We start from the raw sequence: 26,150 nt of genomic DNA on the forward strand, positions 1-26,150 counted from the left end.
GAAGCCAAGCCAGCCAGAGTGCCTCGGGGTTCCCCCTTCACCCTCCAAGGAGGGTAGCAACAAGCAGCTTCCCAGCGGCAGGGAAGTTGTCCTGCCCCCGCCCCCAGCCTCCTTGTGATTGATAGAAAATGGTGACTCCCGTATAAGCCGAGGGGGCTTTTCTCAGCCTTTAAACAGGGCTGAAAAACTCGGCTTATACGCGAGTATATACGGTAATAAAATAAGAACTTTATCTTTTTTTAAAAATCCATATTGCCTTAAAAGTTTTAAGCATATAATATTTCAAATGCAGTGATGTTTTATTTTATTTGTTCAAGCGTGAGAAGCTGATACATGAGTTGGAGGAAGAGCGGCATTTGAGACTTGAAAGTGAAAAAAGATTACGAGAGGTGACACGGGAATCTGAGCGCAACAGAACTCAGATGCGTGCATTGCAACAGCAGTTTTCAAGGTAAGATGTGATTCTTTCTTCATAATACCCAAGAAAGTATATTTACAAACAAGAACTCTAGGGCTGCAGTGGAACTCAATGGACTGGAAACAGTCTAACTGGATTAGAACTGCAGCCTAAAATAACAGTTTTAGCATCATCAAGGAAGAACAATAGCAAGGGAAATTTAGTATCTAAGAATCCACATGTGCTCTTGATTGATAAATAAATTCAACCACCATAAATTAACATGTTTACATTTTTGTGCTTGTTGATATTGTGGTACTCAGACAACTTTCCAATATTGCAAATTCCATAAATGTAGTTTTACCCTTCTTTATGGTGATGTCATATCTTAGTTTTTACAACAGGCTTTCCACTGTCTTTTTCTCTTAGCATCTGATAACTGACATCTGCTTTCTCTCTTGGATAGGTCTATGAGGTAAATGAATTAGCAAATATTCTAGTATGGCCTTTGTCATACAACAGAACCATGTATGCGTGTGTAACATGAAACGCACCCTTCAGTTACCACATGAATGCTGTGAAATAGTCATATATTGCAGCCTACCTGTTTCTCTTTTGAATTTGTAGTCTCAGGCTGAAAGCGCAAGCTTCGGATGGGAAAGTACGCACTGAACAAGTCTCCATAGGTAGCTTTTCCCTGCTGGAAAACATGCTTTTCCCCAGTTGATGATATGCTAAAATCCTGGAATTTTCCTGGATTTTCCTGGAATTTTCTATGAACAACTATAAAGTTCATGCTCAAGCAGAGGTATCCATTTGAGCCAAAAATAAGATAAGCTAATATACATATCGCTATTTGATTGCTATTTGATGGCTGATTAAAATAAAAGTGAATAAGCCATTTGGTAGCAGGAGTGGCAAATAGCTGTTGCAGCAGCTAAGCCTTGTGGTAGTCCTTGTGCCCACCTACCATTTTCCAATTGTAGGATAGGCAATTCTGCAGTGCTGGTGTTGGGGGAGAAACTTCCACCAGAATGGTGAGTTTGCGGCTGACCTCCTCTATTTCTCTCCTTAATTTTCTGTTTCTGCTACCCCTGGAAGGAGGGACATGCAGAGGAACTACAAAAATACCATCCCCCTTCCAAAGCCTTAAAAGTTCTGAACTGGTAATAACACTCCTGAAAACTTGGGATGACAAAAACAGTGCCTTATCTTCAATCGGGATACAAGTGCAGGTTTTTTTAGTGCTCCAAAGTTGAGAAAGGGAAAGGTCTGGCAATTCCAACCCCAGAATAAATTTACTACAGTCTAGTTAATCTAGTAGATAATCATTATTAGCATTTCAATCTTTGAGTGATTATTTTAATGCATCTTTATTTGTCAACAATATATACAACGCTTTTGAAATCAGGAATGTAATCATTCCCTTCATAAATGTCAGATATTGTGTTTTTTTAAGTTATATTTGCTGCAGTTATCTTATGAACATCTTATCTTGCTGGGTAGTCTGGACAATATGTTTTCTAAGTTTAGTTTAATAAAGAATGACTGTTTGGTTTCCAACATGCATTCTTCTAGCCAGATAATTTTTAAAGCTATTTTGATACAAAGAATAATTAATATAGATGAAAAGGATAACAAGAGGTGAGTCTATTTTAGGTGGAGGTATTCAGGCAGCTGAAATAAATCAACATTTGGAACTCCTCCTACCTGCTTCTGGAGCTGAAGCCTTCTTCTGTTCCCTGCACCCAGTGCAAATAGAGAAGAGAAAGATGTGAACTTCTGTGTTTTTACAGTCCTTGCATATTTTCATTTTGGAGATGTGTTTATTCTTACAAAGTCATTACACATAGTCTAGTAAGTTATATATAAAAGCCTGGGGCATATCATGCTGCCCTCCCTCCACCACCAGAATCCATTCATTCCATGTGTATAACAATGAAATATGACAGCATATGAAAATCTGTCAATTGACCTTTGTTGTTTAGTTACTGACAGCAGAAAGCTATCTGTTTTCTTTGCCTATTTTGAGAAAATGTTAACCTATCACACAATTTGTCACTTTGAATGTATAGGTCCTGGGTCAAAGGTGACTTTTATCCTTTCCTTTTTTGATGGATTGTTCTAGCTTGTTTTAATTTAGCTAATCTTTGATTGAGATGTCAAATCAATTGAAATAGCCCTTTAAAAATGTAAATATACCAGTTACTTAAAATGGCTTAGTGATTACAGGCTTAGTCCTGACAATTTAGGTATAAAAAGAGCAACCATCTCATACTGTCTGGATTGATGGTGTTCTTGGCAATTAAGTTTTCTTATCCTATTATAAAATGTGTTATGTCATTATTCTTGATGCTGTCGAACTTTTATCCATCAGTTCAAAACTGATGTTGTCATCAAGTGTGTGTATGTCAAGTGCCATCAAGTTGCAGTCAACTTTTAGTGACCCCAGTAAGGGACTTTTAAGGCAGAGAGAAGCAGAGGTGATTTACCATTGTCTTCCTCTGCAGAGTTTTCCTTGGAAGTCCCGTTTCCAAGTACTCACCCTGCTTAGCTTCCGAGATCTGACAAGATCAGGCATACAATGCTGCCTTCCCTTGTATTTCTGCATATCTGTCTGTCTGTGTGCCTATCAAATTCAGTATTCAAATTCATATTACCTTTAATGGCATTTGTTTGATTATACATAAAGTTAAATAACAGGACATGAAATAAAATAGGAAAATGGTTAAAATTCAGCATATACAGGTTTCAGTTAATTCTCTGTTTTAAATTTTTAGCCAGAAAACTTGCTACAGAAGTGGTGAAGTGGGGGTTATGGTCACTCAACAGGAATTGAGTCAGCATGGCATTACTTAGGTTGTTCTTCTCTTTTGTATTCATTAAGTAGAAAAGTGGTTTATGAAAATGATTCGGCAGAGAGCATTCCAAAATAATATGGCGAATTGTGTCGGGAGTATTAGGTCTGCAAGGGCAGAGTTGCTCATGTGCAGGGATGCCTGCGAATCTTCCTAAGATGTTAGAGGGAAGGCATTCAGTATTGCTAGCATGAATACTCTTCTGAGTGATGGGGGGGGGGGGGTCTAGCATATAAAGATAAGAAGATGCTTGTTTGTAAGTTGTGTGAATGCCGAATGATTGTAGCAAGCAAACCTAGGTTTAGCTGGCAAAAGGCCTTTCTTTTGATATCTTCCAATTAGTTTTAATTGCATGGAAAATGTACTTTTTGCTGGACATTGAAAAGGAGTCAAACTGAGTTTGCAGGAAGTGTCTTGCAGCCAGGTAGAATAGTAAGACCCGTCTGGACCTTTCTTTGTTTTAGAATGCTCTGTTCGGGTTCTAGTGGCAGCAGGACCCAAATTAAGCATTCTAAGACAATGATGGTTTAGCATGTGGTGAATGAAGTTACAATTTTGTTTTTGTTTTCCTTTGGTAAGGCAGAGTATGGCCCTGAGAAGATGAATTAATCCCCTTACCTCCTTCTCAGTTACCGAAGGTGTTGCTGGCTCCTGGAGAGTTGAAAAGAGCAAAAAAGTGGACCTCCCAAGACCTCTTCTAGAGTACAAGAATATGGACCCTCTAACAGGCAAAAGAATTGGAAACCAAGGTCCAGAAACTCCTAGCATCATTGTTCCAAATTGCTAAGATAAATAGATACCACTAGTTAGTATGGTGCTGGGATTTCTTAAACAAAATAAGGGCTTATAATAGACCCTTTTCTCCAAAAGCAGTCTATGCGACTGCTTGTAACTGAATTAGCCTGCTAAAAATAGCAGTGGGCAATCTGTACCTCTCTTTTTGGTGGCCGGCACTCACTGTCAAATGGGCCCCTGTCCAAACTAATGAGAAAGAAAAGAAGGAGCCTTTAGTCCCTTACATAAAGGAGTTGCAAAACATCCAAAGAACCACAAAGTTTCACTATATGTTCTGTAATAGTGTTTTCTTTGAGCGAGCAGCAAAACTAGCAATAAATGGGAGCTTTACTGAGGTGAGAGAATCCCTCATTTAATTGGTTTAATCATGTTTCTGTGCAGCTCCACTGGTGGTCAGGTAGACCTGACAGGGTGGACAACCTGGGAGAGATCCTACACTAACTGGAGGGAAAGGTGATTGGCACTCTTCATCCAGCTCAAAATACATTGTGAAATTCATAATCAAAACACTTCTCCTGCGAACAGAAAGGAAAGTATAACTTCACTGTATTGTCGAATGCTTTCACGGCTGGATTCAACTGATTGTTGTGGGTTTGGAAGATCTTGTTCCTTGATCTACCAGACCACAGCTACACAGCCCAGAAAACCAATAAAACCATTATAGTTTCACTGTTCATCCAAATCCTCATAGCTGTGAAGAATAATCAACCGCTATCTCCAAGAAAGCTGGTCTACCCAAACTCCTGGTTTTGTTTTCTTTTGGGTTTTTTGCCCTCAAGTCACAGCTGATCCCATAGGGTTTTCAGGGCAAGAGACATTCAGAGATGATTTGCCATTGCCTTCCTCCATGTCTCAATCCTGGTATTCCTTGGTGGTATCCCAACCAAATACTAGCCAGGATCAACTCTGCTTAGCTTCTGAGAACTGAGAAGGTCAGGTTAGCCTGATCAACTGTAGAGAAAGGGGAAATCACCTTTCCCATCTAAAGTTTAGAGTCCAGCAAATCCTCATCCCTTGTCTCTAATCTAGCATTAAAGTCCCTACACAGTAATGAGAACTCCAGGTGAGTAGATGTCAGATCATTACATGCAGTATTGGAGTAGGGTTGCCAGCCCTGGCTTGGAAAATTCCTGAAGATTTGGGGGTGAAGCTTTGGGAAGGCACAATTTGGGGAAGGGAAGGAGCTCAAGGGGGTTATAATTCCACCCTCCAAAAGACAAATAAATGTCATTTTTGTAACTGGTCACTGGAAAATGCAGCAATGCTATAAGTTGAAGGCAGCCTGGAAAGTGGAAAACCCAACATTAAATGTATTGACGCAACATTCACTTTGCAAGAACTGAGCAAAGCTGTTGTTGATAAGACATTTTGGAGGTCATTCATTTATAGGGTCACTATACATTGGAAGTGGCTTGATGGCACATCACACATATGCTTACACTGTTCTGTTATTGTGCATTTTACACGTGTTGCATCCTCAATATTTCCTTTTAAAGGGCTAAAACACACTGATTACCAAACACATATTACACTTATAGATTCTATAATATAAAGCATGAAGCATAAGGAAAAGCATTTTAAGACTATAGTTTAAATGCCTGCAAAATCTGTCATAAGCAGGCTGAGAAGTTGAGATGTGTAGAATATGTGCTTTCTGTTCAGAAGGTCCCAGGTTCAGTTTTTGACATTTCTAGTTGAAAGCTGTGCCAAAGATACTGGAGTACCTCCACCAATCAGAGTAGATGGTAGTGAGTTAGATACACTGATCTTATGAGATGATATAAGATAACTTTATACATTCAAGAAATATTTGCACATTTTGTTTCAAATATGCCAGGTGTACTTTCTAGTTTTTTCCCCACCTTTGCCATTTCTTTCTGTTTTGTATGAAATTGTCCATCATTTAAATTCTTAATCTCACCTTCACTAGGCTGGGTCAAGGACTTCCTTCCCTATGTTTGTGCTTTTTTTCCAGGAGCCAGAATGGAACACTGAAAACCGACTCTTAGACTCGGCAATAGGGTCTTGTATAGCCATTCTGGGCTGGGGTTTTGTTTTGTGTGTTGTTTCAGAAACCGTCTGGATGATTTATAGTGTCATTCCAGTGAGAACATGAAGTTGTACAGAGGATACAAATTTATTTTGTCTCTCCATTTTCTGTACAGCCATATTGCACCATGTGCTTGTTGAATGAACAGACACTGAATATGATCCAGGCTGATGATCAGATGTTACGGCATTAACTTTGGCTTTTATTATTTCATTTACCATTTTAGGCCATGGGAAGCAGTAAAACACATTATCGGTTAATAGTCCATCTGCAAACAGTTATTGAAGATTTTTTTAATGGCACTTTAAACTTTTCTTTTCTTTTTGTTCAAACTTCAAGAAGCACTTCAGTGATCAGTCTTGCTTATAAATATCTGCAGCTGTTCCTATGAAAAATAAAACTTCACTCCCAAATAAATATTTTGAGGATTGTAGCCTGGAGGCTAAGCTAGATGTTATGGCGTCCATGGGACTATGGCATGGACTAGTGCCTCCATTTTAGTGCTGAAATCAGCCCATTCAGAAATGCTGTGAGGGCCCGATCAGACCCTCAGTGCTGCAGGACTGGGCAGTTTTGTTTCCCCCCATGCCTTTTAAATTGCCCTTCATACCTTTTACATTGTTTTGGTGATTGAAATAGCAGGGAGGATATAAGAACTCCTAGTGCAGGTCCAATCAGAATCAGGCCCTTGGGCTGAGTTCAGCTCTAAAATGGTAGCAGCATTCACAAGTTGGACCTATGGACACCATGCCATCTAGTTTGGCCCTAAGACTGCCTGGGAGTAACCTTCACTGAAAACAATTACAAAGTTGCTTCTGAATAAATATTCAAAGAGTTGTGCTTCTTAAAAAAAATAATGTACATTGAGTGAAATCTTATGTTGAGACTGCATGAATCCGACAGATGTGATATATTGTAAATCCAACTGCATTGTTTTTGTTCCAACAGGTATGAACTTAACCATTGCAAATTCAGGATTTTTATTTAATGTAATATGACAGCTTGTGTCACTTCCTGGTTGCCAGCATGACCTCTTCAAATTGTCTTCTTTGTAATTTTGACCCACCCTGTTGAGTGTGGTTTGGTGATTGCACTGTCATCCAGTCAGTTTAACAATGCAGAATTGAACACTAATTGCCGGAATTGATAACGTTTTGGATTGCTATAGAGGTCCTTCAACTCTCTTTCCATTTAAGTACTGTAGAAGCTCTAAATATGGAAGTCAGCATGAGTGATAAGATTGTCTAGTATGTGTCTTGTAAAAACGTTGTAAAAAAAGGTCATTTTCACTACCATAATCATGTGGAGCTAGAGGTTTACTTAAATCTGTTTTTGGCTAGAGGGCTATTGGGCTACATGTACTTTGAGGAATTGTTTTACTCACTTCACCTATTCAGACTGTTGCTGGCCAGAGAAGTGCTGAAATCTGATTTTGACAAGCCATGAGCAGCGCTTTGTGTAATTGTACAGTTCATATACTTATGGCAGGAGCACCTGACACATTATATGAAATCTAGAGAGTGATATCGGTTGTAGACTATGGGTCCAGCATAGATGACTTGGCCATAACTAAGAAGTACAGTTAATTCTTCCATTCTTTTTTCTTCATTTTTTTCTCTTAAAAGTTATTTGTCCATGATAGCCTTCCTAACTTGAAGATATTCCCTGACAAGTTGTATATCAGTACATGCCAGAATCCATCTGACAATAGCCAGGATGTAAATTACAGTAATTCACTTTTACACATACACATGGCAACGTTTTTGCTTCACCTTCCATTTTGAAATAGTTGCTTGCCAGGCCTTATAAACTGGACTAAATTAGGATATTTACTGAACTTAAGATTCAGTGTTCTTTAAGAAACATCCTTAAGGTTAGAGTTCCAGTTTTGCTAGCAGCATGTGACATGATCTGTGTTTGTCTGCATTTCTGCCTTTGCAAGGGCTGCTGAGGTGACTAAAAAATTAAGGTAAAATACATGATAAAATCATATTTTAATATTAACATCCAACACATAAAAACAATTCAAAACAAGAGTAAAAAAATACAAAACATAAAAGTAGCAGTGGGTTGTTGTGTAGTTTCTAGTAGCATTTTCTCCTGACGTTTCACCTGCCTCTGTAGCTGGCATCTTCAGAGACTCTAATGGTAGTAAAGCAAATGGAGTATATACTAAAGTAAAGCAAGTGAAGTATATAGTACTGGCAAGTGAAGTGCTTTACTACCATCAGATCCTCTGAAGATGCCAGCCACAGATGCAGGTGAAACATCAGGAGAAAATGCTACTAGAACATAGTTATACAGCCTGGAAACCACACAACACCCCAGTGAGTTCAGCCATGAAAGCCTTCGACAATACATAGAAGTAGCAATTAAAATATGGGTTGGAAGGAGGGAACACTGATGGAACATTCACCGAAACAAAAAAAGGCTTCACCCGCTGATGGAAAACAGCAACAGAAGGGGACAGACAAATTTCTTTGGTACCATGACTGAGAAAGGCCTCTCCCGGCCTGTGGACTGCCTAATCAGAAAAGGCAGGGGCACCTGAATCAGAGCCTCCAAAGACTACTATAGTTGTCATGTAGGTTTGTAAGGGAGTAGTTGGTTTTTTGGATTTGTAGATTCAAACCATATAGAGTATTAAAGTTCAAGATCACACTTTTGAGATGCCCAAAGCCTTAGATTTAATGCATACATAAACAAAAGGTCCAAAATACGACAAAATAAAATTACAATAAAATGACTACTAAAAGAAACAATACACTGCTAAATACAGGTTACAAGTAGGTACAAAACAGACTGTGATCATCCACTATCAGCCTTGGAGACTAGGGATTTCATAAAGACAAAGATGGTGATTCCCAGATCTTTTTGGGATACAACAAATGAAAAGATTGTATTTCTAATTGTATGACCGATATGTGTGTTGAAGAGGAGCAGGCAAATGTATGCTGGCCTACCACTCAGGTATGTGTGATCACTGGATCGTGAGCACTGCATCAATGCACAGAGGAAGTACATGTGCATAGGCTTTGTTCCATATGTAGGAGTCATGTGTAGAGGGTTTCTGTTTGCCATCCTCATCTCTGAAAGCAAAGACACCCAGAGATGGGTGGTTCCATACAGAAGATAGTAGATAGAAACCACTAGTTTATCTAGAAATATTTTGCTCTACGCTTGTGTCTGAGCTTTGAAGAATTACCGTATATACTCATGTATAAGTCGAATTTTTCAGCACATTTTTAATGCTGAAAAAGCTCCCCTTGACTTATACGCGGGTCATTGATTTTTTGTGTGTGTTTCTACTTTGCCGGGCAGCAGGGGGCTCAGTTTTTATGCTAGCGACACCAAAATTTCAGGATACCCTCAGAAGACACTCCTGCTGATACCAGCCAAGTTTGGTAAAGTTTGGTTCAGGGGGGTCCAAAGTTATGGACCCCCAAAGGAGGTGCCCCCATTCCCCATTGTTTTCAATGGCAGCTATTAGGAGATGGGGCTATTATTATTATTATTATTATTATTATTATTATTATTATTATTATTATTATTATTATTATTATTATTTCTTAAATTTATATACCACCCGATCCCCGAAGGGCTACCCTTTTAAGGGTCCATAACTTTGGACCCTCTGAACCAAACTTCACCAAACCTGGCTGGTCTCATCAGGAGAGTCTCTTTATGATACCAGCCAGGTTTGGTGAAGTTTGGGTGCCCCATCCCCCATTGTTTACAATGGAAGCTAATAGTAGATTTTCCATTTCTGATAATATCCCTCTTAAAATCTAAGTTGGGTTACATTTGGACATACAGATGATGATAAGGAATCCAGTTTTGAAGGATTTTAACTCTTGTGTTTTAGCTTGGTTGCTGATTGAACTAAGGTTTTTGTACTTTTAAAGTTATTGTTGATACCATATTGTTCTTGTTGACCCTCTTTTCCACTTACAGAGCTAGTTTACTGTCTTTCTTTGAAAGAAATATTCAAAAACATTTAACCTACTGATGCCTCAATTAATGTAATTTTACTGGTATCTATTTTTATTTTTGAAATTTACCAGTAGCTGCTGCATTTCCCACCCTCGACTTATACGCGAGTCAATAAGTTTTCCCAGCTTTTTGTGGTAAAATTAAGTGCCTCTACTTATATGCGGGTCGACTTATACACGAGTATATACGGTACTAATTTCTTTGTATTTTACCTCTGTTGTACCAGTCTCTTCAGACTTGTACATATGTATCTATTTTTCTTCACAAACCAGCTTCATCACTCATTTCTTCATTCTGTTCTGAAGTGACCATAGTAACATTATGCACACTAATATATGAGAAGTCAGACGATCAATTAAATAGACAATTTGTGATTTATGTATGGCTTCCAGGAAGCACTGAATAGTCTTCATTCACCAAGCATTCTTTAGGAGTCACATAATAGGACCATGGTGGCAACCCTATGGCACTCCAGATGTTCATGGACTACAATTCCCATCAGCCCCTGCCAGCATGGTCAATTGGCCATGGTCAATTGGCCATAGGTTCGCCACCACTGCAATAGGGCATGGATACCATGAATACTCTCCTTAGGCTGTTTAGGCAAATACAGTTGCCATAATAGTTTTCACACATAGAAAATAATATGCATTCCTAGTCTGTTGAAATTCCTTTTTTATGCCAAAGCTGCTTTGAAGAGATGATGAAAAACAAGAAACTTTTGCCTGCCATAGGCAAACAGATAATAATTTACTTGCTTGGCTTCTTCATCTCCTTGTTTTCTTTCAAGTTCAGTCTCTACAAGTGTCCATGAAATTCAGTATTGGTCCAATCAGCCATATATCGTCAGTTAACTTCCTTTAGCATCACCCATGTAAGCTAGTTCAGCTGACAGCTGAAATAGGGTACAATATATTTTGTGCGTATACCCTTCTATGAAAATGGTAGGCCTAAGATTGTGTGATGAGTCTGGAGGTGAAATTCTATCTAGTGTGTCATTTGGCAGCACGTTTGTGGCATAAAGAGGTAGAACTAATTTGCCTTAAGAAATCCCCTGTGCCAAACAAATCCCCTGTGATTTTAGAGAACTCAGAATCAGAATGACCCAACTTCTTCTGTAGCAAAACTGAAAGCATATTCCTCTGTCTTGGGGGGTGGGGGGACCAAAATGATGGGCCATTCAATCCCTAAACCTTCCTCGCACCAAGTTGGGGGCTCATCTCAGAGACAGCTGTAGTCTTTCTACTGTAATTTGATCAGAAAGCTAATCAGTTCAAATCCAATATGAGTGGCAAATATGTGTGTGTGTAAATCAAAAGGGGGGGGGGTGTTTCCTGAATTATTCTTAACTTTCCTAAGGACAATTTAAATGTAATTAGCTCTTACTACTTCATCAACTAATTTGCTAATTTGTACTTTAATATATATATTGATAGCGTTATATTTTAATTTTATTTTTATTTATTTCTTCAATTTTTAAACCGCCCGATCCCCAAAGAGGATGTTATATAGCCGTGGTGGCGAACCTATGTTCATGGACTACAATTCCCATCAGCCCCTGCCAGCATGGTCAATTGGCCATTCTGGCAGGGGCTGATGGGAGTTGTAGATCATGAACATCTGGAGTGCCATAGGTTCGCCACCACTGTTATATGGTAATTTTATTGTAAAACATGTGTTGCTTTTATAAAACTACAGGCTTGGGTTTTATACATATGCTTAAAGTGTTCAGAAAGTAACAGAATTTTTTGGATATACAGCTTTGGCAAACATTGTATTCTTGATTTCTGAAACGTCCTCTAGTACTTTTACAATTACTTTAACCAGAGGGTTTCCATGATAAGTAGTGGGCTTAGTTCTAAAATGTATTTTAACATTCTGTACAATTGTAAAATTGCTTCAGTGTAAAAATAGGGGAATCTTGTGTAAAACGTGTTCCTCTGTCATTTGTTCCTGCAGCATTATGGTACAGCTTGTTTCCAAAGTTGTCACATGACTCTTTAAAACCGATCCTTTTGCCAGACTGATGGGTACTTTAGTCACAAGACAAACATAGAATGACATGTTTCCCATAGCTTTTCAAATCCAGATTTCCTTTGTATTCATTAAGTACTGTCTAGCATTGATTTCCTTTGGGGGCATGGAAATCTTCTAGTCTTTTCCCTGTCGCTTTAGATTCCAGAGTCACCCTCAGAACTGTAGGCAAAGCTTTTGCATCTTGTCAGTATTTCCATTGAAAAAGAAAGTTCTTTTTTTTTTCTTTTTAAGCTGTGAACTTTGAACTGTTCAGAAACTGGTAATTGTAAATGGAAATGAGTAGGTAACATCTTTGTGCCTCTGTACATAGATACAGAACCAGTAACTGGCTTGCTTGGATTATATGGGCTCACATTACAAACAGGAAGTTGTGCGTGACCTGGGATTTATCCTATTCTGGCAAGCCTCCCACCTGTCAAAAGTGCATATTGCTATGCATTGCTATGTCACATTTGACTTCTTCCAGCAGCTACATGCATGTACAATCATCAGGCTAAATCTCATGCCCTCCTCAAATACAGCCCAATCCAAAGCCCTGGGGCGAACGGGGATAGTGCCACTGCAGTACCATCCTTCCACCTCCACAGGACTTTTCAGAAGTGTGTGGAGATAAAAACCAAAACCCCTTTCCCACTGCTGAAAAGCTCTCCTTTAAGTGCAAGGGACTTAAACCACCCAAAAGGAATGCCCCCACTAAACATACAGAGCTGGCGAGGGTGCAAGTGTGTTGACAGCACTGTGTCTGACTGTCTTGGAGAGTCTTTGAAGGCTGCCCACCAGCAAATCTGCCCCTCTGCCAGGATAGATGCTCCAGGAAGGGCAAATCCACTAGCATAGGACCCTGCCATTTCCATAACTCCCTTCGGCCCCCTTCCCCCGGATTGAGCCATAAATATGTTAATAGGCAGTTGAATGTCAGAATCAGCCTTATGGCTGTGGGTAGTGTAGAATTTATGGTATTTTGATATTAAATTTAATGTAGAATTTATGGCTGTGGGTAGCCCAGAATTTATGTATGAGTTCAGGAGGTTTGCTACTGCATATGTAGTTCCCTTCTCTCCACTTTTATGAACACAAACACTTGAAGTGTCCCCACTTCCCTATTTCCATTTTTTAGAAAACTACAATGGTAGGGAGATGGGACAACTGGGGATCATAATGGTAAGTTGTGTAGCTCTTACATTGTTCACTTTACGTTGTGTAATGGGTTCTGACACCTGGGCAATCCCTTTGTGGATTAAATTGAAAGCAAATTATTATTGCTGGAAAATGTCATCAAGGCACAGATAAGTTATGGCAGCCCCATAGGTTTTTCAAGGCAAAAGATGTTCAGAGGTGGTTTGCCATTGCCTGACTTTATGTAGCAACCATGGACTTCCTTGGTGGTCTCCCATCCAAATACAAACTAAGGCCAATCCTGCTTAGCATTTGAGATATGACAATTGGGCTAACCTGAAAGCAAATTGGTAGCAGTCTTCATGGGGACTGGGACAACATAGTTGTAAACTCAATATTAATTATAAGTTAAAAGTGGTCAATGTCACAGATATATTTAAAAACATACCCTTATGTGCATTTTTTAGCTTTAGTAGGTCAGAAGCAGATTGGTAGCTCTTAACACCTTGGTGAGTTCCGCAGGGCCTGCAAAACCGAATTGTTCTGCTGGGCCTTTGGGGAGGCCGGCTGCGGATTGCCTGCCCCCGCTGATGTCCCCGTGCTATTTGTTATGCCACCTCCGGCACTGCCGATGTAATATTCTATATGACACTGCTGGCCCCCTCCCGGCCTTGGGGTCAGGCACTGTCAATGTAGGTTATGTTAATGATGCTGTGTCTTAAGGGTTTTAATATCATAGGTATATTTTTTTTGTTTTATTTGTTATTTATTGTAATTTTATGCACTGATTTGTTGTATGCTGTTCAGAGCCCTCCGGGGGTGGGCGGTTTATTAAATTTAATTAATAATAACAATAATATTTGCTAGCTGGATTATTTTCCCCCTCTAAACTGTAGTGATACATCAGAAATTTCCAGTGTGGCATTTAGATTTATGATATTATACAGAACTTCGGGGGAGGGAGGAGGCATGAAAGGACTCAGGAGATGGCATGACCTCAGCACCAGAGTAATTACCACTTGTGCAAGGCCAACTGCTACAGTGTGATCTTACTGACCAAATTGCTTGGTTATATTAGCAACGTAACTAAGCATTTTGGTCAACAAGCTCACACTGTTTTAAAAAGCAAATAAAAATGTATTGCAAAAATTAAAAGGATATTTAAAAATCAAAGGGAATTCTGTTTAGTATATTCAGGATAACCAGAAAATAACAAAACAAGCCCTCTAAACACCTACTGAAGTCCTGTATAGCATAGTTGCTTCCTAATAAGCAAAATTCTCTCCAGCAGTAAGATGGGAAGAAGGAGAAAAGAAAAATGAGGGAATAACTAAATGTTGCATTGAATACTCTTGTGGAAATGCTGGCTTTTATCTGGTGACCCCTTTCTTTCAATTCTGGGACGGCCCTCATGGAATCTTCCAGGAGTTGCTCAAGTTTTCAGTTCCCAACTGGAAGTTCTCAGCAGCATCGAATGACCTAATGAGCACTAGCCTGAGAACTTGTCCTTGAAGATAAACGGTAACTGAAAACACTCTGCATCTAACAGAGGTCACAACTAGCCAAAACTGGAAGATTCTTTCATGATGGTCACTCTCTTGTAAGGGGCACTTATGCCAGCATCAGGTCACTTAAGGCAGGAGGAGCCATGCAGCCACGCAATACTATCGCAGCACAGCCGTAGCAGAAGCACCTCTCCAGCGCAGAAGCTCAGGCTGGTGCCAGAGTGAGCTTTCCTAGGGGCAGGGCAGGCATTAGTCAACTTTCTGATCCCTTTTGGCCTGTGAACACCCCCACTTGCATGTGTAAACATATGCTGGAAATATATGGTGGCACAGCCCATTGTTCTGCATGGGCTACTTTCTTGAAGGAAGGGGCAGCGTCGCTGCTGGCCTTCTGGCCGCAGAACAGCAAGCCTCTTAAAAGGCAGAATGGCTGTGCAGTGGTTGTGCAGCTCCCAGGTTGTAAAGCACGCACGCACGCGTACGCACACACACACACACACACATGATTGCACTGTTAGTCTATATCATGTTTAGTGATAAACTAAATATAATGTTTGGTGATATTTTTGTGATGTTAAATCACTGAAGAAGAAAAAAAGCCCTGGGAGAATATAACGGTATTCTAACAGTACTATGTAGGACATGGTTTAATGTCCAAAACTTTAGTGTAGAAAGACTTCAGTACATGAAACAACGGGAGAGGATGAACAAAGGTCAATGCATAATTGCTGTTAACGGAATCAAAGAACCTAGATAAGGATGCTGAAACCACTTAATTTCTATTTTGCTTCATTATTTCCTAAAAAAAATATAGGATAATATGTATTATTGAAATAAGTCACAAGAGGAAATAATTCAGCCAAGGTTAAATACCTTGACTTTAATGAGAGAGTTAAGCATATGCTCAACTTTGGTTAATCCTTCTGGAAGGAATGCCATATGCAGGGTTTGCAACTTTGCTGGATTCAAATCCAGTAAGCCATTTACCTCTACAGCTGGAAAGTAACTAAGGAAGCAGACTCATATGCTGCAAGTATTGGCTTGTGCCCATATCATGTCCTTTAACTTCCATGTAGCTTTGTGCTTTGGTTCTCTGTGATCTCAGATGTTCATGAAGCTCTCAGAGTATTTTGGATATTCTTTCTCCTAAAAGCAGCTGTGCAAATTGAAGCACATCATAGCAGAGGACAGGGACATTTGTGTTGACTAGCCATGCTAGTTGTAGATAGAGATGTTCAACAGAATGAAATGCAACCACCATTAGTGGCAATTAAGAACTGACAGCTATTTAAAATGGAAAATTATAGCTGTACCTACAATTGAAATATGGTGGGTGGAAGTATTACAGCTGGCAGAGATGGTCAAATTCATTTTGTTATTTAAAGAAAAGAATTTAGTTAAATTCTTGGACAATTGGAGACCCTTGATAGACTGTTCAGATAAAACAGAAAAATTAGTGGCTTTAAAAGCTAAGGATTTTTAAAATAAGATCTAATAGAGAAAAGTGTGGTGTTTATTAGTAGCAACTTTTAAGATCCAGTTAAAGAGCAAGAGGGTTTTTTTTAAAGTACTAAGAGTGCAGATGAAATTGGGAGTCATTGTGGAAACTGTACTTTTCTTGGGTGGGGTGTGTGTGTGTGTGATTTTTCTTTATTTTTTTGAATTGTAAAATTGTTTAATTTCTAATAAAACAACAACAATGAAGAGCTGACAGCTGTTTGTATTCTGTGCATGCTCAAGCCTCAGTTTTCCTCCTCTTCTTGTCAGCGCAAGGATTTGCCCATCTGTTCACAAGGTTTTTTTCTGCCATAATGGAATGTAAAATGGATAGAAATTTAATAAGGAGAATTCAGAATTATTGTCTGCACCAACGGAATAACACTATTTCTAACCAGAATCAAACTTGGTAGCAAACTGTGGCACTCCTAATCGAAAACATCGTAAAAGATGAATGACATCCAAAGAGATTTCAGAACAGAAGAACAGGAGCTCTTCCGGGTGTTGGGGAAGTTGCCAAGAATAGGAATGTGGATCCAAGTTGGGAAGTTGTTGCCAAAATTGTGAAAGCTGTGGTTGTTACAATTTCCTAGAGGAAAATTAAGGTGAATGACAGCTGGATCTGCAACAAGTCATGCCAAGCCAACTTAATCTAGTTCTTTGACTTTATAATGAGTTTACTGAATAAAGGAAATGTAATATTCTTAGTGCAACTTGACTTTTTGTGGGAATCTGATATGATTGCATGCTGTGTCCTCACGGGGCAGTTTCTCATTTCTCCACTTTCTCATCTACTACAAAAATAGGTACGCATCAAGTGCCCTCAGGCGTAACGCTGTGAGGCTGTTGTTCTTGTCAGAATCCACTAGTATAGCTGGCATTAGTTTGGATTGTGATTTGATTTGAATCCCTAAAAGCAAGGAAGTTGCAATTAATGAAGGCAGAATGAAAGGTAGATGGCTTGTTCTATTCACTGGTTTCACAGTTCTGGCATAAGATTCTTTACTTTCAGCACATAAGAAGCTGCAGTCATGAGAAGGCAAATAGATCACTATCAGTTTGGAAAAACTTGAATAAATACTGTTACGTTTTGTTCTATTATTGGAAAAGTGATTTGCCCTGTTTTCTGCATTGCTTTCCTGAGATATGTGCTCAGTCCATAATTCTGTGGTGCACCTACCAAGCATTTAGGTGGCTTGAAGTCAATGTCCCTGTTTTTCATATTGTAATGATGCTTAACATCAACACAGAGAACCCACTTGAATTCAAATTCTCTTCACACCAGTGTCATGTTGAATGTCAGATTAGTATCCGAAAGATCCTGGTTCAAATCCTCACTTGTACCATGGAAACTCCCTGGGTGACCTTGGGGCGGTCACACTCTCGCAGCCTAACTTACCAAACATGGTTGTTAAGAGGATAAAAAGGAGGAAAGAAGAATGCTGTAAGTAGCTTTGGGTCCCTGTTGGGCGGAAATGCTGGGTATAAATGAATAAAATAAAATGAATTAACATTCTAATGGAGGCCTTAACATGTGGAATATTCTTTCCCTAGAAATTTCTTAAAAACCCAATTGGACCCACCTATCATCTCTCTAGTACATAGCCGCCACCAGTTCCTTCAAAGAACTCTGCATGGAACACTTGATTCTTTTTTCCGCACTTTATTTTCAGACCAACCCTGTGACACTGAGAGAAAGAGTGGCCTTGGGTCATCCAGTGAGTTGCATGGCAGAGTGGGGCTTTAAACCTGGGTCTCCAAGATCATAGTCCAAGGCTGTAATCACTACACCACAACATACATGGTAAAATCTTTTGTTTCAAATATCAAACCCTGTGTAGCAGTGAAGCATACTTCCCATTCCAGATGATTTTAATAAAGACTGAGGCAGCCTATGAAACCACAAAGACATACACATCATACAAGATAGCTCAACAGGTGCTTGACGACCCCCTTGTGTTTTAAGTTGAAGGCAGCCGAAGGACCAGGTAGTGTATTTGGCTCTTGGTAGGTTGCTGTGTATGGCTGGCTATTTATTAGCAAATTTTATCCTGCCAGTGGAAAAGCACTGGAGGTGTCTTGCATTCAGAAGAGTAGGTAATCAGAAGGAGCAATCCTAAGCATACTAGGATGCTATTCCCATGCCTAGCTTACTCCCAGAACAGTTTTTTTTAGGATGGCATCCTTGGTGTGCAAGTAGGGTTGCCAACTCTGGGTTGGGAAATACCTGGAGATTTTGGGGTGGAGCCTCATGAGGTTTGAGGAGGGGAGGGACTTCAATGGGGTATAAATAATGCCATAGAGTCTACCTCCCAAAGCAGCCATTTTCTCCAAGTGAACTGATCTCTATCATCTGGAGAGCAGCTGCAATTCCACAACTTCTCCAGCCCCAACTTGGCATTTGGCAACCCCATGTGCAGGTCTGATCTGACTCGAGAAGGCCTTTAGATACAAACTGAAATAACTTGCACAAAATAGTTGTTGTAACCCAGTGGCGTTCCTGCCTAGGGACAGGGGGTACCCTCTGTCCCCGGGCGCCCCTCATTTGGTCACATGGAGGGGCGCCAGCATTTCAGGGTCGTTTGTGGGTTTTTTAAGTTTTTTAAGTGTTTTTTCACGTTCCGGCCTGCAGGGGGCGCATTTCTAGGACTAGCAACACCAAAATTTCAGGGTACCATCCAGAGACTGTCCTGATGATACTATCCGAATTTGGTGATGTTTGGTTTAGGGGCAGCAAAGTTATGGACCCCTAAAGGGGGTGACCCCAACCCCATTGTTTTCAATGGGAGCTAACCTGAGATGGGGGCTACCCATTTGGGGGCTCATAACATTGGTCCCCCTGAACATAACTTCACCAAACTTGGGTGGCATCATAAGAATAGTTAACAGATGATACCCTGAAATTTTATTGTCAGTAGCTTTCTAAAAATACACTTCTTCCAGGCACCCCAAGAAATGTGCCCAAGATTAGCTTTGTTTTTTTGCAGTGACTTTTGCTCCATTGTAGCCAATGGGGAATTTCTGGAGTGTGTGGGCGAGCTGCTGGGCGCATTTTTTTTTTGAAGATAGAGGCACCAGACTTTCAGGATGGCTCCCAGGGAGGAGGCCTCCTGGTAATAATGCATCCAGGTTTGGAGACCTTTGCTTCTGGGGGTTCAATTTTATATAGGCCCCCAAAAGGCTTATTTTGTTTCCCCGCTCCTGCGATGAAAGCCTGTGGCCTGAGTTCTCTCAGAACTATCTCAGCTAAGCCCCTCCAGAAGCAAAGCTCACCAAGCTTGGATGCTATTACCAGGAGACCCTCCTGGAGCCACTTTGAGCCTCTATCTTCAAAAATGTGCAGCCTGCCTCAGAAATTCCTCGATTAGCTATCTACTGGATATAAAGTCACTGCAAAACAAAGAATCTTGGGCAAATTTCTTGAGGTGCCCTGGAAGGGGTGTATTTTTTAAAGCTAGTGACACCAAAATTTCTTCAGGGTATCATCTATTAACTATTATGATGATACTACCCAAGTTTGGTGAAGTCATGTTCAGAGGGACCAAAGTTATGGTCAATCAAATGATCATCAGCCCCATCTCAGGTTAGCTCCCATTGAAAACAATGCGGGATGGGGGCATTCCATTTTAGGTGTCCATAACTTTGCTGCCCCTGAAGCTATCAAAACTCAAGGTGGTATCATCAGAGCAGTCTCTGGATGATGCCCTGAAATCATGGTGCCATTAGCTTTAAAAATGTGCTCCCTGCGAGGCCAAAAAAACACCAAAAATACCCCCCAAAAACCCAAATACCTTGCATTCGCATTTTGTTCATATTTAGGGCAGGACATAATCGGACAATTTTTGTCCGAAAGTGCTAAATATTGCCCAGATTCCAGCTGAATCTGCTATTTGTTTCATCTGAATCTCCAACATCCTCAAAGGAAGTGATGCTGTTTCAGGGTGGGGGAGAATCCAACCCCAAAACAGCATCACTCAGATTGTTGTTTTAACCGGGGACCCCTGATTCTCCCTTTAAGGTAGGTTGAAAGGAAGAATCTGAGCTCCTAGTTTAAACTTACCATTGAAAGTGATGGCTTGTTTGTGGGTGGATTCAACTGGAAGTGTTTTGTGAGAGATGATGCTGACATTTGTTTGGTAAATGTTTTGCTGGGGGGTGATTTGTGAGAGATTTACATGCTTAATACCCACTTGCACTGGCTTGGAGTTGTTTCTCAGGTTAACAACCTACCTCATAGGGTTGTTGTGATTAGGAAATTAGGAAAGAAAGAGTTGGTGGAGGAGAGGAATAGCCATGTAATGTTTTTTTGGACGGGAGGGGGAGGTGTTTTGTGAGCTGGTACAAAAAATCATTGTTTGGTCATGGTGGGGGAGGGTGGCAGCCCATACGCCGGGCGAATTCATGAAACTCAGGATTTTTGTCCCCGGAAGCCAGTTTGCTTTCTAGAGTGCAGCCCCTGTTTGCCTTAACCTCTGGGTATTTTGTAATGTTCAGAGAGAATAGTATGGAGTAAGCTGAAGTACTTCTCTTTCAGATTATAGATCTGAGAAACAATAAAGTATAGTTTAGCAATTATAAGCCATGTGAGTACATTTAGTCTGTATTCAAGTTGACTGAACAGAATCATAATTAGAGTCCAGTGAGTACCGTAAAGAATATTCAAAGGAAACAAGAGATTTTCTCTACTTACAAGGCGAAAAAGCAAGAATCATTAACCAAGCTGGTGAGATTAATCTAAGACTTTATAATTGTTAATTAAGAATAAGTCATGTACATAAAAGGGCATCAGGGATAATTTAGGTCTAAATATAAAACAGAGTTTTATAAGAAAATTAGCAACTGAAAGAAAATATAATGGGAATGTTGTAGCTATTGATGGAAGAATTATAATAAAATATGTTCCCATTCACTTGGGAGCCAATCAAAGTACCACAAAAGATTAGGTAAAATGAGTCCAATGCAGCATTAACAAGGCCCCAATATAACCTATTTTGGAAAAAAGAATGACATTTTCAAGCAGTAATTTGAAGATAGCACCAAACCCATGCACATTTAGGCTGCTTAAATATCATTTAGTGGTTGCTAATGGGATGCCAAGTTGTAACCTTAATGAACTTACCACAGTTCGGTTACCAATGACACAACCTGTTGATTTTGCAAAGTAGCCTCTTGGAGAAGGAGTTATCTCTATAAAAGGAAATCTACAAAGATTTGCCTAATGTAATGAAATTTCATTTCTGTTCCAGGTAAACTGGTGTTATTTTTGAACTCGGAGTAGTTGAACATATAGGTTCATGCCAAGCCAAATATTTTGGCGGGGGCGGAAGTCTTAGTGGTTCTGGTGGCAGTTTGTTAATGAATGTTCGATTTCAGTGCATATGGGAATTGGCAGAGACAGAAATGGGAAATGTTCATAGATGGTCCTCACTACACAAGAGTGTTCACTGCTTATCCATCTCCAGAGCATCCCAAGAGATGGTGATGCAAGGACCCCTATTCCTTCCATCTCTGTTTAGATTGGTAAAGGGCAAAACTGAACCTCCAGTCTGGACTGGTGGCAGAAGAGAAGATTGTCCTGGCTTGTGCAACTGGAACCTGGTTGAAAGAAAATGACTTAACTCCACTTAGTTAGACAGTCTGTCATCAATCTCACACTGGATCCCATCAAATTCCCCAGAATCCACTTTGTCTGTATACTTTGCCAGGACTAACACAGTTTTTATAGTTTCTTTGGCTGCCTCAGGCCTCTCTTAAGGTGTGATTGGTTAAACATATAAGAGGCCACATCTTGGACTTAATCTTTTGCACTTAGCCTTAGAAGGAAGGTCTCATTTTGAATTTGGACATTTGGCCTGAATTATGACCACTGTCTACTCAAAGCAGGAGTGAATAAGGTCTGATATCTTTCAGGAGAGTTAAAATGGTTCACCCAAGGAGGCTTTTGGGTCCTACTGGATAATAGAATGCTCTGGGAGATTTTAGGATTTCAGACACTTGCTCTGTTGTGAGAGTTTGGAATGTGATAGTTTTGTTATTACATATAGTTGCTGAGTGAAAGTGGCTGTCATTTTTCAGTATTAATGATAAACAGGTATTTATAAGATGTGTTTCATTCTATTGTGCCTACGATCGCCCCAGCGCTATAGTGCAATGAGAAATCAATTGACCCCTGAAAAGCGAGGAGAATTTTTTGAGGAGCTAGAATAATTTTGAAGAATAATTTTGAAGAATAATTTCAACCCAGTGCTTCACAAAATAGTTGAGCAATTTAAATTTATCTCATGAGCAAGACAGACTGGAGAGACAGTAAGGAGGGATTGTGATAGAACTGAGGAAATCTCAGATTGACACATATGTTAAGGGACAGGCTAGTATGTAACATTAAGGATGACCCCCCCCCTTTCCACCCCAACAGAAGACTGCTTTCTGAATAACAGTTAACCTTTGACATCACTTTTAAAGCTGGTACTTTATATCAGATTTACAAGCACTGCTCCTAGGTAATGGGGAGTAGAAAAATTGTACAAAGGTGACATGAAATGTATTTAAATTTATTGAAGTGTCTAAAAAGCAACGGCTATATATTAGGGAGTTTGCTGCAGTTGTGGAAGAAGGCACACCCCCAAAAGAACTGCAGTTTTAAGAATAAAAAATACCACAATTGTGGTGTGACAGTTCACATTAAAAGAATATGTAGAGTTGAAGAAAAGGGTGCCTTTATACAAAGCAGTTTAACGTGCATAGAACTTGTGTGTCAGAGGAAGTTAATTCTAAAAGCATAGATAATAACTTGGCCTTTTACAATCTGCAGCATGAATAAAACAAAAATCCCAAAGTGAGCCTGTTTGTATTGTATTGGAACATTGCATTGTGAACATTAAGAATATAACCTTTGAATTGGCACAGGATATAAGCTGTCTCTTATCAGCTAAGGATACTATGAGGCTTGGTGGAAAAAATGGAGAGGCATCTTCAGTGAAAATCAGTAAAATTAAATGGTACATATAGCTAGTTTCTTTTTAAGGGAGTCTGTTTCTAGCTTGAGAACTGTTTTTTTAGGGTGCTGGATATTTTTGTGCCATCCAGTTTTTATGGCTTGTTCATTACCATTCATGGGAGTGGTGCGTGGAATTGTGGATTTGCCTTCCCCAATTGTGGATTTGCCTTCCCCAAGGCACTTACCCCTGCAGAAGAGCAATTCCGTCAGCGTGCAGCGGCCCAGCCCTTTCCAGTGCTGGGACACCACATTGGATGTTGCGCCAGCATCCCAGGACCCTGACCACTGCCAACATAGCAGTGGTGGGCTGGGGGATGTTACCAGGGGAGGAGCCAACATTATGTGGCAGCCTCCCAGCCTTTGCCAGCCTTACACTGGCAGCCTGAGTCTAAAACATATGCCCCCAAAAGGTGGCAAAAGTCCGTTCAGCCCAATAGGGCTTTGCAGCAGCAGGGAAGTTCTTTACTGTTCAAGATTCCCCATGCCGCTGGGAAGCCTTCATAGGAGCTGCTGTTGAGTTTGGATGGGATTGCCTGCCTTGTAGTCTCAAGACTAGACTATTGTAATGCACACTATATGTCCTTAAAGACACCGCAGAATGTCTAGTAGGTGCAGAGTGCCACAGTTTGGGTACTATAGGGAACAAAGTGGATTATGCATATTGCAACCACTCTGCAGTCACTCCATTGGCTACCTATTAACAATTTAATTTCAACAGCTGGGACAGTTATTTGAACTGTTATATAGCAGGTTTCTATGTTAAAAAGTGCAGGGTTTTTTGGACCAAAATTAACATGTAAGCAAGATAGATTGTATTGTGTGGGGGACATGATTAAAGCAACTGAACTGAAAGGCTGCTTAAGTTTGCTAAATTACTATAGCGCTGTTTTCCCATTCTTATTAACAATTCTCTGGTTTCTGTTTAACTGAAGAAATAGCTGACGTGACTCTAAAGTCGATCATACAAGCGTATCATTGATGGAGAGAATATGTCTTCTTCAAGAGATGTCGTTGACATTTAGCCCCTTTGGTTTATTCTCTGGCTTTGACCCTTTCTGTTATTCACTAAAAAGCACAAATTTCATCAGTAGTTAGGAGTGCTAACTTGGTTGGGAAATTCTTAGAAATGTGGGGTTAGAGCCTTGGGAGCATGGGGCTTGGGGAGAAGACGGGACCTCACATGCTATTGAATCTATCCCCCGAAGCTGTAATTTTCTTCAGGGGAACTGATCTCTGTAGTCTGGAGACCAGTTGTAATTATGGGAACCCTCCAGGCCCCACCTGGAGGTTGGTAGTCCTACCTGTACTAAAGGATTTATATCAGTACTAATTTGCTTGCAGATACAATTCAGTTGTGCTGGTTGTTAAATTACCACAGTGATCCTAAGGGAAAAATATTAGTCAACTTAGGAGGATATAGTTCTTGCAGTCCTTGGAGTAAGCCTCACTGAACACAGTGGGACTTAATTCTGAGTAAACATGCATCAGATCAGGCTGATCAATTCCTACATGGACTGGGACTAGGGTATTTGAAGAACAGCCTAGTCTTTTATGAACCTCATTGTTTACTGCAGGCATTATTTAAGTCTGTGTGTCACGGTGATCTGACTGAACATATGTGATCATGCATAATAGAGCTAAAGTCATATCAGATGACCTAGGCTATTTGTTAATAATTTTAAAATGCTATGTAATATATAGCAGTGGTATAGATTTTTCACCACTTTGAATAATTCTGGTATTGGTTAAAATTATTAATAAAGATAACTAACAACTCTTAACTGAAATGAACTTGAATGATAATCACATTACTAGACTATGAACTTTCCAGTTTAAAAAAAAAATCGAAAAGGACTTCCCCATGCCTTCAGTTCACATGGATGTGAATATCCATTTTAATACATTTAAGCCCTCAATCTATCGATGCAGTATAACTTTTTTCCTGCAACAAGTCACTAATTTAGAATGGAACAAGCACCTTGGACTTTTAAAACGTTATCATTTGTTTTATAACATTCATGTTATATTCATGTGACAATGAGCTATAAATAATCTGGAAGGAATACCTAAGAGATAAAGGTAATTTGGTGATAAAGATCTTGAGATTTTCCCCAATGAAACATATTCCAGGCAGTCACCTTTGAGACTGCAAGTCATTTACATCTTTGAATCCAGTAATACAATTTTTATTACAAAGCCTTTTATGTTAAAATTATGTCATGCTAAAGTTATTAAAAACTCAGAATTGTGATAAAGAGTAGAGGAAAAGATGTGGAAGGAGGAATGGGTGAGATTTAAATAGCTTCCACAATGAGATGTTTGTAAACTCCCCCCGCCCCAAAAGTACTTATCAGTTTAACTAAAAGTATTCAACTAAATTACTAATCAGTTTAACTAAGGCCGTTTCCCCACTTTGAAAAAGAAAAGCAAGGCTTGAAACTGCGGGCTTAGATTAACCATGGAGTTACTTTCTGGAAAGCAGTCATGCTCCTCATTGCCTGCGACATCTGGTAGGGGGTTTTACGCAAAAGGTGTCAGAATTCTAAACAGGGGCAGCAAATGGCCAGCGCATGGGGGGTTCTGCGAGGGCGGCAGAATCCGAGGCTGCATTAGCCAGCTCCAGTGAGTTGAAGTGCTGCTGGACCCGATGATGTTACTTGCCCGGCGAGTAGCGCGCAACAAAAGGCAAGTGGGGAAATAGCCTAAAAGACCAGGTAGAGTCCACTGAACTAAGGCCCTTTTCCTATCCCTTTCAGCCATGTACAAAGCTAGCCATTCCCCTCACTCCCTGTGCAGTTGGAACTGATATAGTTTTCATATATTGGGGTTTATGTTACTGTTCAGGATGATAAGGAGAGAACCTGAGTTAATCTGGAGGCGTCTGTATGGGAAAAGTCTGTATTGC

General features: G+C 40.0%; 1 protein-coding gene across 4 annotated transcripts in view; it reads left to right on the forward strand.

The window, feature by feature from the left end:
- NCKAP5 (NCK associated protein 5) overlaps window positions 1–26,150 on the forward strand; it is a 718,925-nt gene that overhangs the window by 352,605 nt on the left and 340,170 nt on the right. For all 4 annotated transcript variants that reach the window (XM_048483952.1, XM_048483947.1, XM_048483949.1 and 1 more), the window contains one exon: window positions 318–451. In XM_048483952.1, the coding sequence (XP_048339909.1) occupies window positions 318–451 (134 nt within the window). The remainder of the gene's footprint in view (window positions 1–317; window positions 452–26,150) is intronic.

The sequence above is a fragment of the Sphaerodactylus townsendi genome, linkage group LG02, assembly GCF_021028975.2.
Source record: "Sphaerodactylus townsendi isolate TG3544 linkage group LG02, MPM_Stown_v2.3, whole genome shotgun sequence".
Taxonomy (NCBI): Eukaryota; Metazoa; Chordata; class Lepidosauria; order Squamata; family Sphaerodactylidae; genus Sphaerodactylus; species Sphaerodactylus townsendi.